Here is a 16,760-nt window from a genome sequence, read left to right as displayed (position 1 = left end):
GCACTTTGTGGGAGGCTGAGGTGGGCAGATTTTGAGCCCAAGAGTTCAAGACCAGCCTGGGAAACATAGCAAGACCCTGTCTCTACAAAAAGTACAAAAATTAGCTGAGTGTGGTAGCTGGCACGTGCCTGTAGTCCTTCCTACTTGAGGCCAAGGTGGGAGGATCAGCAGAGCCTGGGGAGGTTGAGGGTGAAGTGAGCTGTGATCATGCCCCACTACCCTGGGTGACAGAAACACAGTGTCTGAAAAAAATTAAAAAGATCACTGAAGCTATCTTTTATTTAGTTTTATACATTGTTCTAATTATCTTATGTCTCCTGAGCTTTATAAAAGTTAGCACTCAAGTTGACTCTTTTTTTTGAGGGGGTGGGGGGATGGGGTCTCACTTTGTCACCCAGGTTGGACTGCAGTGGTACGATCTTGGCTCACTACAACCTCCACCTCCTGGACACAAGCCATCCTCCCATCTCAGCCTACTGAGTAGCTGGGACTACAGGCATGCGCCACCATGCCCAGCTAATTTTTTTTTGTATTTTTGGTAGAGACAGGGTTTCGTTATGTTGCCGAGGCTGGTCTCCAACCCCTGGGCTCAGGAGATCCACCCGTGTCAGCCTCCCAAGGTGCTGGGATTACAGGTGTGATCCACCACACCTGGCCTCAAATTAACTTTTTTTTTTTCTTTTTTTTGAAACAGAGTCTCGCTTTGTCACTCAGGCTGGAGTGGCGCAATCTCAGCTCACTGCAACCTCCACCTCCCGCGCTCATGCGATTCTCCTGCCTCAGCCTCCTGAGTAGCTGGGAATGCAGGCGCGTGCCACCACGCCCGGCTAATTTTTGTATTTTTAATAGAGATGGGGTCGCACCATGTTAGTTAGGCTGGTTTGGAACTCCTGACCTCGTGATCCTCCCACCTCAGCCTCCCAAAGCGCTGGGATTACAGGCGTGAGCCACCATGCCTGGCCCTCAAATTGACTTTAATGCTCGGTTAGTATAAAGGATTCCTAACAGCTTACAATGTGGTTTTCTTGTTTTTGTTGTTGTTGTTTTGTTTTGTTTTTTTTTTTAAGATATGAGGTCTCACCTTATTGGCCAGGCTGGTCTCAAGCTCCTTTCCTCAAGCAACTCTCCCACCTTGGCCTCCCAAAGAGCCACCTGCCCAATGATTTATCCTGTTTCTTAAGGACTGTCTTTACCTTCTTAGACATTTTGGAATACCATTCTAGAAGTCAAATTCCAAGTGCAGTGATTTTTTTTTTTCCCCTAGTCCATTATAGTTAATCTTCTTGTTAGTGATCAAATAACAAAAGAGAAAAGCACAACCAGAAATTTTGGCTATTTGCTGCAAGACTAATAGTTTTAGGTCTTGGGCTCTATACTAAGAACTTGAAATTTTTAAATTAGTGTCCCTGCCTAGGTGAAAAGTTTTTAATAAATGTGTTGAAAATCAACTTTAAATCCATTTAATTTAGACTGGAGTGGGCGTGAGAAACTGCAAGTCTATTTCTACATATAAGGATATATTATTTTACCCCACTACTACCTTTTTCTCAATTTCCATTTCTTTGTAGTTATTTTAATAAAAGCCATTTGGATTCTGAGAAGCACTAATTCTTAGTTGTGAGAGGTCTATGCATGTAAGACAGAATCATTAAATGAAGCTCATTAAATGGAGTTCTCATTTCTCTCCAATAGACTATGCTAACAAACTTCCTTTTGTTGATTGTGTTTAAATAATTTAGTATCTCACTACAATAACAGTTTTCACTGGAAGGATGTGATGTGTTTTTTGTTTTTTTGTTCTCAGAGCTGTCTTCTGAGGTAATCATTACCAAGTCATTTGTGGGGTTGTGTTTTTTTCACATGATGTGACAGAAATTATAACTCATAAGATTTAGGCATAATCTGGTTTTAAAACCTTGATTGAAACTGTTGTTTTTTAACTTAGCAGGCAGCCTAGGCCACGGCTGAAAAGAAGGGGTAAGTCCTTCATTGCATGATGATGTGTGCAGGTTTTCCTGAATTTCTAATTTTTATATTTGAATTCACATGTGTAATTTCACATCAATAACTTGTGTTTCTGAAATATCCTAACTAACTTGTTAATGAGGAAAGAAACCAGATTTGCTTAAATCTGTTCAAGGCTGACATTCTGAAATTCTTAACTGGAAATAACTTCCCAGAGTATTTGGAAAGGTTCTAATTACAAGGATTAGGCCTAAAATAGCTCCTTGGGAAAGAAGTTTCCTTGTTGATGAGAAAACTTAAAAGATTCTTTTTGGTAATGTAAGCAGTTAAAAATATGACTTTAGCAAGACAGCTTAATGCGTATTCAAGCAAACCTTTGTTTTGTTGCTTTCCTTTTGTTTGTAGAAGAGAGAGGAAGTCATTATACCAAAAAGTAATAGTTACATAACTTTGAGTGAGGCTACTTACATCTTTTTTTTTTTTTTTTGGAGACGGAGTCTCTCTCTGTCGCCCAAGCTGGAGTGCAGTGGCGCGATCCTCGCTCACTGCAAGCTCCACCTCCTGGGTTCACGCCATTCTCCTGCCTCAGCCTCCCGAGTAGCTGGAACTACAGGCGCCCGCCACCGCGCCCGGCTCATTTTTTGTATTTTTTTAGTAGAGACGGGGTTTCACCATGGTCTCGATCTCCTGACCTTGTGATCCGCCCGCCTCGGCCTCCCAAAGTGCTGGGATTACAGGCGTGAGCCACCGCGCCCGGCCTTCTTACATCTTAGAATGGGTATCCTTGAACTATATCTACCGCACCATGGCTTAAAAAAAAAAATCAGTGGTATATATTGAGAATGTCAGTCATGAGCTTAGTGTTTAAGTAACACATCCCACTTACAGTTGTTTGCATGATTAGTCTTGTGTATCATGATATTCAACTTTGCGTTTGCTGTGCCAGTTCAAAAATAACTTTTTTGCTAAAAACTCTTAAAATTCATGACATAAGTTTTGTTTTGATCACCTGGTTTTATATAGTATTTCTGGGACCAAAAAATTTAAATATACCTTTTTAATATAGAACAGAAGTTTGAAGCTGGAAAGATAGTGTTTATGGAAGATTTGTGTGTTTTTGTTTTTTTAAACCCGTCAGGCTGCTGGTAAGGCAGTTTCTAGGGCTAACTTTTCCTCCTTACCTCTTGACTAGTGTAGCATGTGGTATGTTTAAAATACTTCATTTTCTGCTTTGTAATTCTAATATCAACACTACACTGTATGTAGACAGGTGAGCTGAATGGTATGTTTTAGTTATTTGGTCTAATCAAGCATAACTAAAGGGACTTCTTTTTTGGTACTTTTCTCAAATTAAGTTTAAATATAGTATACTGGCCACATTTCATGTCTTTGAAAGTTTACATTACTGTAAACCAAGTACTCTGTCTACACCAGAGGGTGCTTTAACTATAAAATATTTGAGAAACAATTCAGTCTCTCCTGAACTCTCAAACATTTTGGCACAGTTCATCACTCCAGTTTGTTACTTTCTTGAGAATAGTCCTTTTTTGTTTTTGTTATTATAACGTATGTTCTGGTCATTGGAAACAGAACAGCTCATAGTTGAGTGATGTAATATAATAACAGTAATATAACCTAGTAGTCATTTTGCTTCAAGGAATTTAATTAGATAGCAAAATCACTGCTGTTTATTACATTTGTAGGGCTTTTTGTCTTACTCAGTGACCATCACTACGAATGTCTTACATTGAAGCACAGACTGCAGAGCACTTGTTAACTTAATCCTCCTGCATAATGCACTCATGAAAAGTAGTGCTTGCTAGGTGTTTGAAGATTTTATGATCCATGTGCTTGGGCTCGTTTAGTTATTTGTAAAATAAACATTTAGTTTGAGTTGATGCAGTGAGTTTTTTGGGCTAGTAGTATCCAGGTCCCTACTCTACTGAAAATGTAATCTTCACTATTTCCCTTTAAGTCAGAGGAGATGTAGTAGTTAGAACACCTTGAGACATTACATTGTAAAATAGCTCATTTTATGTTCCTGAAGCTATCTTGTTCTCTGTTAAAGCTACTAATTGTCTCAGTGTAAGTTTTAAATAAATATATTTCTTTAAAGCTGGTTTGTACTGTGTGACTTTTTTTTTCTTCTTTATGCACTGTTGGATATAATTGCCTTCTTCCCTCCCTCCTACTCCCTCATTCATCCAACCATTGGCTCTCTTAAGTTGAACATTTTCCAGTACTCTTCAAAGTTTAAACACTGCATTTATTTAAAAAAAAGAATTAATTCTTATTGCTTAGACTTTTTATTAGCTAAATGAAGAGGCTCATACAGGTAGGGTACTTGTTGAAGCAGAATATTTTACTTCATCTCGCAGTGCTAATCCTGGGAAGTTGTCCCGTCTAGCTGCATATTCCCCAACATTGGCCAGCCCTGGTACTACACAGCAGCTCAGAGCACTGCGGTATATGCTCATGTCATGAGCATCATACCACTCATCGGTCTTTTCGTCATAGCACTCAACATTAAAGGTGGTGGTAAAACCATTAAAGCCACCCACCACGAACAAGAGGTCGTCCACCACCTCGATGCCAAAATTGCTACGAGGGTTAAACATAGTGGGGATTGTGCGCCAAGTGTTAGCCACAGGGCTGTAGGCTTCTGCACTCCTAAGTCGATTAGCTCCGTCAAAGCCACCTACCTGTGGATAGCAAAAGAAACACGGTTGACTGCTAACTATTGATTCTGTTCACTGAGGAAGCCCTCGTTGGGGGTACCAGTGATTTCATAACTCCCTCTTCCATTATCTTCCATGAAAAAAAGCTTTTCAAATACCAACAGTAGCATAAACCCATTTACTAATACAAATTCTAGGGGTAATGTGTTTTTTCTTTGTAGTAGTAAACTTACTGCATATACATGTTCTCCATAAGCAATCACGCCTATTCCACTCCTCCTGCTTCTCATGGGTGCTATGACTGTCCACTGATTACTTTCAGTGTTGTACACTTCCGCTGTAAACAGGCACTCGTTTCCATTAAACCCACCACATATGTAGACCTGTGTGAAGAGTTCCAAGATTATTAAAATTCCCACTCTAGGGAGTAGAAAGAAAGGATATGTGTGTGGTGGTAGTGGGCACTTAATTCCAGTCTGTACAATCTGAATTTCTTTTTTTCATATGTGCATGCATTGCTTTTTATTTATTTATTTTTAGAGACAGAGTCTTGCTCTGTCACCCAGGCTGGAGTGCAGTTGCGCCCTCTCGGCTCACTCCGCCACTCAGGTTCTAACAATTCTCCTGCCTCAGCATCCGGAGTAGCTGGGACTTCAGGCGCACACTGCCACACCCTGCTGATTTTTTGTATTTCAGTAGAGACGAGGTTTCCACCTTGTTGCCCAGGCTGGTCCTGAACTCCTGAGTTCAGGCAATCCACCCCCATCGACTTCCCAAAGTGCTAGGGTTACAGGCATGATACACTGCCGGCCTATTTTTTTTTTTTTTTTTTTTGAGACGGAGTCTGGCTCTGTCGCCCGGGCTGGAGTGCAGTGGCCGGATCTCAGCTCACTGCAAGCTCCGCCCTCCGGGTTTACGCCATTCTCCTGCCTCAGCCTCCCGAGTTGCTGGGACTACAGGCGTCCGCCGCCTCGCCCGGCTAGTTTTTTGTATTTTTTAGTAGAGACGGGGTTTCACCGTGTTCGCCAGGATGGTCTCGATCTCCTGACCTAGTGATCCGCCCGTCTCGGCCTCCCAAAGTGCTGGGATTACAGGCTTGAGCCACCGCGCCCGGCCTGCCGGCTTATTTTTATTTTTTGAGATGGAGTCTCGCTCTGTCGCCTGGGCTGGAGTGCAGTGGAGCTATCTCGGCTCACTGCAAACTCTGCCTCCTGAGTAGCTGGAATTACAGATGCGTGCCACCACACCTGGCTAATTTTTGTATTTTTACTGGAGAATACCATGTTGGCCAGGCTGGTCTCAAACTCCTGACCTGAAGTGATCCGCCCACTTTGGCCTCCCAAAGTGCTGAGATTACAAACACGAGACACCAGGCCTGGCCACATTACTACTTTTTTTTTTTTTTTTTTTTGAGAGGGAGTCTTGCTCTGTCATCCAGGCTGGGGTGCAGTGGTGCGATCTCAACGCACTGCAACCTCCACCCACTGCAGCCTCCGCCTCCCGGGTTCAAGTGATTCTCCTGCCTCAGCCTCCTGAATAGCTGGGACTACAGGCGCCTGCCACCATGCCCAGCTAATTCTTTGTATTTTTAGTAGAGACAGGGTTTCACCATGTTGGCCAGGATGGTCTTGACTTCCTGACCTTGTGATCTGCCCGCCTCGACTTTCCAAAGTGCTGGGATTACAGGCGTGAGCCACGAGCCCAGCCTGCATTACTTTTTTTTTTTCTTTTTTTGAGATGGAGCCTTGCACTGTCACCCGGGCTGGAGTGCAATGGTGCCATCTCGGCTTATTGCAATCCTCTGCCTCCTGGGTTCAAGCGATTCTCCTCCCTCAGCCTCCTGAGTAGCTGGGACTACAGGTGCCCGCCACCAGGCCCGGCTAATTTTTTGTATTTTTAGTAGAGACAGGCTTTCACTATGTTGGCCAGGCTGGTCTCGAACTCCTGACCTAGTGATCAGGAGCCTTAGCCTCCCAAAGTGCTAGGATTACAGGCATGAGCCACCGCGCCCGGCCTCGCATTACTTTTTAATAAGCAAAATAAAAGACAGTTGCAACTAGTCACCTTGTCAATTGAAGAAAGAATGAGTACTCCAAGTGAATACTGCCACTTCGTCTTCCATCCACCCCAAAAAAGAGCAGTATCATTTCTTGGCTTGTACTTTGTATCCACATCTTCCCCTCCCACCCTGGTCCTTTACCTTCCCATAGAGTGTTGTGGCGCTTGCATCACTCCTCTGTTCGTGCATGGGGGCGATGAGTGTCCATTGATTGGTCTCTGGCTCATAACGTTCAGCAGTGTTTAGACGCACATAGCCATCAAATCCTCCCATGGCATAAATAAAATTGCTGAGGACTGTCACACTGACATAGCAACGTCTGGAGTGCATCGGGGCCACCTGATGCCAAGTTTTCTTGACTGGGTCAAAACGCTTAACACTATTGAAATAGTCTACACTATCAAACCCCCCAATGATATACACATAGCCTTTCAAATAGGCTGCCCCATGGTAGGCACGGGGACTCTCTTCCTCACAAGTAACGTTCACCCATCTGTCTGCCCGAGCGTCATATGCCTCAATAGCATTGGTGGGGCTCCCACCACTCCAGCCACCAATTGCAAAGAGGATGGCATAGGGCAAGCGGGGTCTGGTGAGTGGGTTGGTAAAATCAGAATTAGAGGGTCCGTTCATGTTGAGGTCATACATGGCCTTTAGGGCATTAATGATGACTGGTTTGCATTCCTCACTGTCTTTGACATAGTCATTCATCTTAACATTGTTCATGAAGTACTCAGCATGCATTAGGGCCAGGCGAACCTAAGAAGCAAACGCAGAAAGTCATTCAGGTGATGTGAGGGTGCCAGGAGATCCCACATCCTTAACCCCCATGTTACAATCTGCCTTTGAATTGCTGGAAATATTTTGGTTTGTTTTTGAAATGTATAAGTCACAGTTTAAATAGTCAATTTTGAGGCTCACACCATAATCCCAGCACTTTGGGAGGCCGAGGCAGGCGAATCACTTGAGGCCAGGAGTTTGAGACCAGCCTGGCAACATAGCAAGACCGTCTCTACTAAAAATACAAAAATTGGGGCCAGGTGAGGTGGCTCACGGCCGTAATCCCAGCACTTTGGGAGGCCAAGACGGGCGGATCACCTGAGGTCGGGAGTTCTAGACCAGCCTTGCCAACATGGCAAAACTCCATCTCTACTAAAAATACAAAAATTAGCTGAGCATGGCGGCACGTTCCTGTAATCCCAACTACTCGGGGAGCTGAGGCAAGAGAATCGCTTGAACCAGGGAGGCAGAGGTTGCAGTGAGCCAAGATCGCCCCACTGCACTCCAGCCTGGGCCACAGAGCGAGACTCCATCTCAAAAAAAAAAAAAAAATCAGTCAGGGCGCAGTGGCTCACACCTGTAATCCCAGCACTTTGGGAGGCCGAGGTGGGCAGATAACTTGAGGTCAGGCATTTGAGACCAGCCTGGCCAACATGGTGAAACCTCTGTCTCTACTAAAAATACAAAAATTAGCTGGGCGTGGTGGCAGGCACCTATAATCCCAGCTACTCAGGAGGCTGAGGCGGGAGACTCGCTTGAACTCGGGAGGTGGAGGTTGCAGTGAGCCGAGATCGCACTACCACACTCCAGCCTGGGCGACAGAGCTAGACTCCATCTCAAAAAAAAGAAGAAAAAAAAATTAGCCAGGCATGGTGCCGCATGCCTATAGTCCCAGCTACTCTCGAGGCTAAGGCGTGAGAATTGCTTGAACCCAGGAGGTGGAGGTTGCAGTGAGCTGTGATCACACCACAGCACTCCAGCCTGGGTGACAGAGTGAGACTCTGTCTCAAAATAAATAGTCGTCGGCTGGGCGCAGTGGCTCACGCCTGTAGTCCCAACACTTTGGGAGGCTGAGGCGGGCAGATCATGAGGTCAGGAGATCAAGACCATCCTGGCTAATACGGTGAAACCCTGTCTCTACTAAAGATACAAAAAGTTAGCCGGGTGTGGTGGCAGGCATCTGTAGTCCCAGCTACTGGGGAGGCTGAGGCAGGAGAATGGCGTGGCGTGAACCCGGGAGGCAGAGGTTGCAGTAAGCCGAGATCGCATCACTGCACTCTAGCCTGGGCGACAGTGAGACTCCTCAAAAATAAATAAATAAATAGTCATTTTGGGAAGGTGGTATATACATTTGGAAGCTGAGAATAAGCTAGATAGAAGGCACCTCAAGTGGCCACAGAGCAATCCCATTCCTTGGCCAATGGTCAGTACCATTAGACCAGGAAAAACCATGGTAATTGTTCAGTAATTGAGTATGTCTGTATATGTAAAATAATGCTGATTAGCACCAACTGACAACAATTGTGTGCAATACTCATGATTTGTTTTTCTGGTTTTTTGTTAATTTGAGACCGAGTCCCACTCTGTTGCCCAGCTGGAGTGCAGTGGTGTGATCTCAGCTCACTGCAGCCTCCACCTCCTGGGTTCAAGTTATTCTCCTGCCTCAGCTTCCTGAATAGCTAGGATTACAGGCATGCACCACCATACCCAGCTAATTTTTGTATTTTCAGTAGAGACAGTGTTCTGCTATGTTGGCCAGGCTGGTCTTGAACTCCTGACCTCAGATGATCCACCCGCCTCCACCTCCCAAAGTGCTAGGATTAAAGACATGAGCCACTGTGCCAGCCATGATTTGGTTTCTAATTCAGCTTCTACCTTGGGTATGGAGAAATTCATAGGAAGGAAAAAAGCTGAAAGGAATTTCAGCACTTTCGAATTTTTTTTTTTTTTTTTTTTTTTTTTTTTTTTTTTTTTTGAGACAGGGTCTCGCTCTATTGCCCAGGCTGGCTTGCAGTGAAGTGATCACAGCACACTGCAGCCTTGACCTCCCAGGCTCAAGCAGTCCTCCCATTTCAGCCTCCCACCCAGTAGCTGCAACTGCAGGCATGCACCACCAAGCCTGGTTAATTTTTTTTTTTTTTTTTTTTTTGAGACGAAGTCTCGCTCTGTCACCCAGGCTGGAGTGCAGTGGCGCGATCTCAGTTACTGCAAGCTCCGCCTCCCCGGTTCATGCCATTCTCCTGCCTCAGCCTTCCGAGTAGCTGGGACTACAGGCACCCGCCACCATACCCAGCGAATTTTTTGTATTTTTAGTAGAGACAGGGTTTCACCATGTTAGCCAGGATGGTCTCGATCTCCTGACCTCGTGATCTGCCTGTCTCAGCCTCCCAAAGTGGTGATTACAGGCATGAGCCACCGCGCCCAGCCAGCCTGGTTAACTTTTAAATTTAAATTTTTTTTTTTTTTTTGAGATGGAGTCTTGTTCTGTTGCCCTGGCTGGAGTGCAATGGCATGATCTCGGCTCACTGCAACCTCTGCCTCCCAGGTTCAAGTGATTCTCCTGCCTCAGCCTCCTGAGTAGCTGGGATTACAGGTGCGCACCACCACGCCCAGCTAATTTTTATATTTTTAGCAGAGACCGGGTTTCACCATGTTGGCCAGGCTGGTCACAAACTCCTGACCTCAGGTGATCCCCCCACCTCGGCCTCCCAAAGTGCTGGGATTACAGGCGTGAGCCACTGCACCTGGTCAAATTTTGTAATTTAAAATTTTTATAACCTATGTTGCCCAGGCTGGCCTCAAACTCTGCGCTCAAGTGATTCTCCCACCTTGGCCTCCCAAAGTGAGCCACCACACCCCTCCTAGAATTATTCTGAAGGCTCTCTTCTTCCCCCACCACCAGGAAGGATTTTGGTCAAAGAATATAACTTAGGTAAAAAGAACTAGTAATGCCAAGGGAAAAGACAGTTGCAAAATTCCAGAGAATAGTAGATGCCTTCTATCTAAGGACATGTAAATACAGCCTTGGGATCTGTCATATGTCTCAATTTTGCTTTTAGGACAATCTCTCTGGGATAAATGAATGAAGAGTGAACACTGACCTTAGGAAGCAAAATTGAAATGTGCTGCTTTCTATTTTGGGGGTCATGAGAAATCCACTTTAAAATGGCCTCAAATACAGCATCTTCCTGTTTGACATTGAGCTCATCTTTCTCGATGATATCCTTAAGTTCAGTGACCGAGAGCTCTAAAAATTCTGCAGAGACTTTCACCATCTCCTCGAAGTTGTGCAGTATGAACATGTAGGCCTTCTGCCTCAGCTCAGGACAGTAGTAGTAGTCTGTGAACTTACAGATGCCGATACAATTATCCAAGCACAGCTCTGACTTGAGGAACTCGCAGCAACCCCTGACGATACCCATGATGTTAAACTGATCCGCGGCAGCAAGCAGTTTCTCCACATTGTCCGGTGTGATAGGCACGGTCCGGGTGTATGCATACTCAATGATCAGCTTCATCATGTCGGGAGAAATGCCAGGGATGTTGTATACCTTCTTTTCAGTGTTGTTCCAGCCACTTGTAAACAAAGCTCTGGAAAAAAGAAAGAAATTGGCAGCCACGGAAACATTTCTCTCCTGTTAGGTGAGTACATTGGAAATGGCCTCAGGAAGCGGGGTGCAGGCATGTGCTATATACAGTGGACAAGAAGAATTTTGACTTTGGGGCCGGGCGCAGTGGCTCACGCCTGTAATCCCAGCACTTTGGGAGGTGGAGGCGGGTGGATCACGAGGTCCGGAGATCGAGACCATCCTGGCTAACACGGTGAAACCCTGTCTCTACTAAAAATACAAAAAATTAGCCGAGCGTGGTGGCGGGCGCCTATAGTCCCAGCTACTTGGAGGCTGAGGCAGGAGAATGGCGGGAACCTGGGAGGCGGAGTTTGCAGTGAGCCGAGATCGAGCCACTGCACTCCAGCCTGGGTGACAGAGCAAGACTCCATCTTGGTTGGGGGAAAAAAAAAAGAACTTTGACTTTGGTCACTCTTACCTTGTGGATAGAGAAATTAAGATTTAGAACTGAGAGTAAGACCCAGGTCTCTTGGGCCAGGCGTGGTGGCTCACGCCTATAATCCCAGCACTTTGGGAGGCCGAAGCAGGTGGATGACGAGGTCAGGAGTTCAAGACCAGCCTGGCCAACATGGTGAAACCCTGTCTCTACCAAAAATACAAAAGTTAGCTGGGCGTGGTGGCACGTGCCTGTAGTCCCAGCGACTTGGGAGACTAAGGCACGAGAATCGCTTGAACCTGGGAGGCGGAGGTTGCAGCAAGCCAAGATCACGCCACTACACTGTAGCCTGGTGATAGCGTGAGACTCCATCTCAAAAAAAAAAAAAAGTTTTTTTCATATAAGATGTGAGATTGGGATGGGGAGAGTCTCCCTATATTGCCCAGGCTGGTCTCGAACTCCTGGGCTCAAGTGATGCCCAGGATGATGATTTTATATGCATTTTACTTATTTAATTCCTATTTCCCCTTCTGGAGGGTAAACTTCATGAGAATAGGAATGTTTCTCTTTTTTTTTTTTTTTTTTTTTTTTGAGACGGAGTCTTGCTCTGTCACCCAGGCTGGAGTGCAGTGGCCGGATCTCAGCTCACTGCAAGCTCCTCCTCTCGGGTTCACGCCATTCTCCTGCCTCAGCCTCCCGAGTAGCTGGGACTACAGGCACCCGCCACTTCACCCGGCTAGTTTTTTTTTTTGTATTTTTTAGTAGAGACGGGGTTTCACCGTATTAGCCAGGATGGTCTCTATCTCCTGACCTCATGATCCGCCCGTCTCGGCCTCCCAAAGTGCTGGGATTACAGGCTTGAGCCACTGCGCCCGGCCGAATGTTTCTCTTTTTATTCATTGTTTTTTGTTTTCTGTTTTTGAAGCAAGGTGTTGCTCTATCACCCAGGGTAGAGTGCAATGGCATGATCTTGGCACACTGCAACCTCTGACTCCTGGGTGCAAGCAATTTTCCTGCCTCAGCCTCCTGAGTGGCTGGGATTATAGGTGTGCGCCACCACACTCAACTAATTTTTGTATTTTTTAGTAGAGATGCAATTTCACCATGTTGGTCAGGCTGGTCTCTAACTCCTGACTTCAGGTGATCCACCTGCCTCGGCCTCCCAAAATGCTGGGATTACACTGATGAGCCACTATGCCTGATCTTGGCTTCCTTTTTGTAAGAAGTTTAAGGAAATGTGGTCTTAGAGATCAAATTCTTCCGCTAGAGCAGGGGTCTGCAAACCTATGGACTCTGTCCAAATTTGGCCCACCTGCTGCCCACAAATTAAGAATGATTTTCACATTTTAAATGACTGGAGGAAAAAATCTTTTTTTTTTTTTTTTTTTTTTTTTGAGATGGAGTCTTGCTCTGTTGCCCAGGCTGGAGTGCAGTGGCGCCATCTCGGCTCACTGCAAGCTCCACCTCCCGGGTTCACACCATTCACCTGAAGTCAGGAGTTCAAGACCAGCCTGGACAACATGTTGAAACCCCGTCTCAATTATAAATACAAAAAAATTAGCTGGGTGTGGTGGCAGGCATCTGTAACCCCAGCTACTCAGGAGACTGAGGCAGGAGAATTGCTTGAACTCAGGAGGCAGAGGTTGCAGTGAGCCGAGATCGCACCGTTGTACTCCAGCCTGGGTGACAAGAACAAAACTCCATCTCAAAAAAAAAAAGAAGAAAAAGAAAACTTAGCCAGATGTGGTGGCACACAGCTGTAATCCCAGATACTCGGGAGGCTGAGGCAGGAGCATCGCTTGAACCCGAGAGGTAGAGGTTGCAGTGAGCCGAGATTGTGCCACCGCACTCCAGCCTGGGTGACAGAGCAAGACTCCATCTCAAAAAAATAAAAATAAAAAATAAATTGTGGACTCTGCTCTAGGGTCTACATGAATGAGAAGTTTTAGCAACAAGTAGGATACATCAATCATATCTTCATTGGAATTGATTACTCAAACATTTTCAGCTCATGAACAAAATAGCCCTTCTACCTCCTGGGTTACAGTGGTTTTAGCCCAAACTCCCTTTTCCTTCTGTTATTTCCCGGGTGTTTACCCCTCATCCTCCTTCCCATCCCCTTAATCCTTGTTAATTTATCACCCTGTTTGAAAAGGTCTCTATTGGGATAGGAGTAGAGGGGGGTCCCTGAAGTAGCATTGTCATCTGAAATCCAGTAGGGATGTCCAACCTTCCCAAAGGTTGGTTTAGGTGAGAATCAAAGATGAAAGCCCACCAATAGTTAGTTGAAATCCAGTTGAAAAATCAGATCTTAAAGGCCGGGCGCGGTGGCTCACGCCTGTAATCCCAGCACTTTGGGAAGCCAAGGCAGGTGGATCACGAGATCAGGTGTTCCAAACCAGCCTAACCAACATGGTGAAACCCTGTCTCTAATAAAAATACAAAAATTAGCTGGGCATGGTGGTGGGAGCCTGTAATTCCAGCTACTTGGGAGACTGAGGTAGGAGAATCGCTTGAGCCCAGGAGGCAGAGGTTGCAGGGAACCGAAATCACACCACTGCATTCCAGCCTGGGGGACAAAGCGAGACTCCATCTCAAAAAAAGAAAAATCAGATCTTGCCAGGCGTGGTGGCTAATGCCTGTAATCCTAGCACTTTGGGAGGTTAAAACGGGCAGATCACCTGAGGTCAGGAGTTTGAGACCAGCCTCAGCAACATGGCAAAACCCTGTCTCTACTAAAAATACAAAAATTAGCCTGGCGTGGTGTCGGGCACCTGTAATCCCAGCTACTCAGGAAGCTGAGGTGGGAGAATGGATTGAACCGGGGAGGCGGAGGTTGCAGTGAGCTGAGATGGCGCCATTGCACTCCAGTCCAGGTAACAGAGTGAGACTCATCTCAAAAAAAAAAAAAAAAAAAATTGGAGAAAAAAGCCCCTGACCCTAGTCATGCCTCTTCAGAAGGCAAAGGAGCCAGGCAGGAGCTCCTGCCTGGACCACAGAGTTGGCCAGGCATGGTGGTAATCCCAGCACTTTGGGAGACTGAGGCAGGAGGATTGCTTTGGGCCAGGAGTTCAAGACCAGCCTGGGCAACATAGCGAGACTCCATCTCTATAGAACATTTCAAAAGTAGCCGGACATAGCGGCATGTGCCTGTAGACCTAGCTACTTGGGAGGCTGGGGTAGGTGGATCGTTTGAGCCCAGCAGTTCAAGGCTGCAGTGAGCCATGATTGCATCACTACACTTCAGCCTGGGTGAAAGAATGAGAGCTTATCTCTAAAAAATTTTTTTTTTAAATTTTTTAAGGTGCCCAGAGCTTTGACAGTGTCTCTAAAGTTAAGGTGGTGGAGTGGGAACCAGAAAATGGATCAAAGTGTCTCAAAATGAGCCCAATTACCCCTTTGGCTTAATTTGGCAACCCTGTTATACCTAAAGTAGGAACTGCAGCTACAGAGGATGTTCTTATGGGCACTGAACTCAAAGCCATTGACCTTGATGACCACGTCGCAGAGCTTGCCCTCTAGTCTAAGCTCGTTGAAGATCTCACAGGCCATCGCACTCATCTTCCTCTCCATGTGAGGCTGGTGGAAACGTGTGGAGGCCGCCGCGCTCTCCATCTCCATGGCACCCTGGGACAGCGGAGAGAGGCTGCTCTCCTAGGGTGTCGGGGAGGGTTGTGGGGGGCCCCTTTAGCCAGCTGTCGCTTCTTTTCCCTACTACATCTTTCGTATAGGGTCTATCAGGCAACTCAAGTTCCAGAATCCTGGCCCTGCAGTGAGATCACGCAGGATTGTGCTCTCAGGTTCTGGAACTGCCCCCTGGACTTGTCCGCTTCCTTCTCCTCTCCCCTACCACCCCACTTAGGCTGAAAACCACCTCATGCCTCTTTCTGTGTCCTCGAACTCAGAACAGAACCGTGACCACTGACTGTTTATTGATTCCAGCTCCTGTTACTCACCTGATACAGGTCTCTATCCCTGGAGCATCCATCTACCTTCCACAGCCCAACACTTGGCTCCCTAGACACCGAACTCAAGGAAATCCAAGTCAGTTGAGGCGGAAGGGAGAAGTAAAGCTGATTAAATTTCTTTATTAGGCCAGGTGCAGTGGCTCATGCCTGTAATCCCAGCATGAGGTGGGCAGATCACGAGGTCAAGAGATGGAGGCCATCCTGGCCAACATGGTGAAACCTCGTCTCTACTAAAAATAGAAAAATTAGCTGGGCCTGGCGGCACATGCCTGTGGTCCCAGCTACTCGGGAGGCTGAGGCAGGAGAATCGCTTAAAACCAGGAGGTGGAGGTTGCAGTGAGCTGAGATTGTGCCACTGCACTCCAGCCTGGTGACAGAAACTCCATCTCAAAAAAAAAAAAAAAAGAAAAAAATTAATTAATTAAATTCTTTCTTTTTTTAGAGACAGGTCTTGCTCTCTCACCCAGGCTGGAGTGCAGTGGTGTGATCATAGCTCACTACAGCCTCCACCTCCTGGGCTCAAGTGATCCTCCCACTTGAGGCTTGATCCTCCCGGCCCAGCCTCCTGAGTAGCTGGGATTACAGGTGCTCAGCACCGTGCCCAGCCAACGCTGATTACATTTCAGAAAGCTGTCCCGGGTCTCCCAGTCCCCTGGATGGGTTAGTCACTCAGTTTCTTCTGGAATGAGGAATGGCCTAGTTAACAGAGCACCTGCTGGGTGATTAACAGAATTCAGTTTATGGCTCCTTCATCTCTCCTCCCATCCAGCCGTGTGGTTTTTCTGTTTTTGTTTCTGAGACAGGGTGTCATCTGCCGCCCAGGCTGGAGTGCAGTGATGCGATCTCGGCTCACTGGAGCCTGGACCTCCCGGGCTCAAGTGATCCTCCTGCCTCAGCCTCCCGAGTAGCTGGGACTACAGGTGCGCATCATCACGCCCGGCTAATTTTTGTATTTTTTGTAGAGACGGGGTTTCGTCATGTTGCCCAGGCTGGTCTCGAACTATTCGGCTCAAGCGATCCTCCTGCCTCGGCCTCCCAAAGTCCTGGGATTACAGGCGCGAGCCACCGCGCCCAGCCCCAGCCATGTTTTTGTCACACAAACTTTCAGCCTGGAAATGACCACGCTTGGCAAGGCTTTTCCTCCACAAAGAGTGGCAGAACCCTACCTACCCACGTAACCCCAACACCCTGGGACCTTCACCCTGCTCTTCACAATAAATAGCACCCTCCTCCAATTTGCCTAGCGCACCGGGAAAGTCCAACCGGATCGTGGCCATCTCCGGGACCACACGATTCTCGGCCCCG

General features: G+C 46.5%; 3 protein-coding genes across 3 annotated transcripts in view; 1 reads left to right on the top strand and 2 right to left on the bottom strand.

The window, feature by feature from the left end:
- Positions 1-16,760, bottom strand: part of CNP (2',3'-cyclic nucleotide 3' phosphodiesterase) — a 736,460-nt gene that overhangs the window by 131,376 nt on the left and 588,324 nt on the right. The gene's annotated exons all lie outside the window — the stretch shown is intronic.
- The window catches only part of NT5C3B (5'-nucleotidase, cytosolic IIIB), a 51,759-nt gene that overhangs the window by 20,533 nt on the left and 14,466 nt on the right, over positions 1-16,760 (top strand). The window lies entirely within an intron of this gene.
- On the bottom strand, positions 4,239-15,261 carry KLHL10 (kelch like family member 10). The gene is made up of 5 exons (XM_050762669.1): positions 14,915-15,261; positions 10,584-11,073; positions 6,844-7,461; positions 4,877-5,026; positions 4,239-4,667 (listed from the first exon to the last, which is right to left on the bottom strand). Exons 1-5 carry the CDS (start codon positions 15,106-15,108, stop codon positions 4,293-4,295), a joined length of 1,827 nt encoding a protein of 608 aa, XP_050618626.1. The 5' UTR covers positions 15,109-15,261; the 3' UTR covers positions 4,239-4,292.

This window comes from Macaca thibetana, chromosome 16 (genome assembly GCF_024542745.1).
Source record: "Macaca thibetana thibetana isolate TM-01 chromosome 16, ASM2454274v1, whole genome shotgun sequence".
Classification (NCBI taxonomy): Eukaryota; Metazoa; Chordata; class Mammalia; order Primates; family Cercopithecidae; genus Macaca; species Macaca thibetana.
Note: the sequence above shows the minus strand (reverse complement) of the source record. Positions and strands in the feature narration are given on the sequence as shown.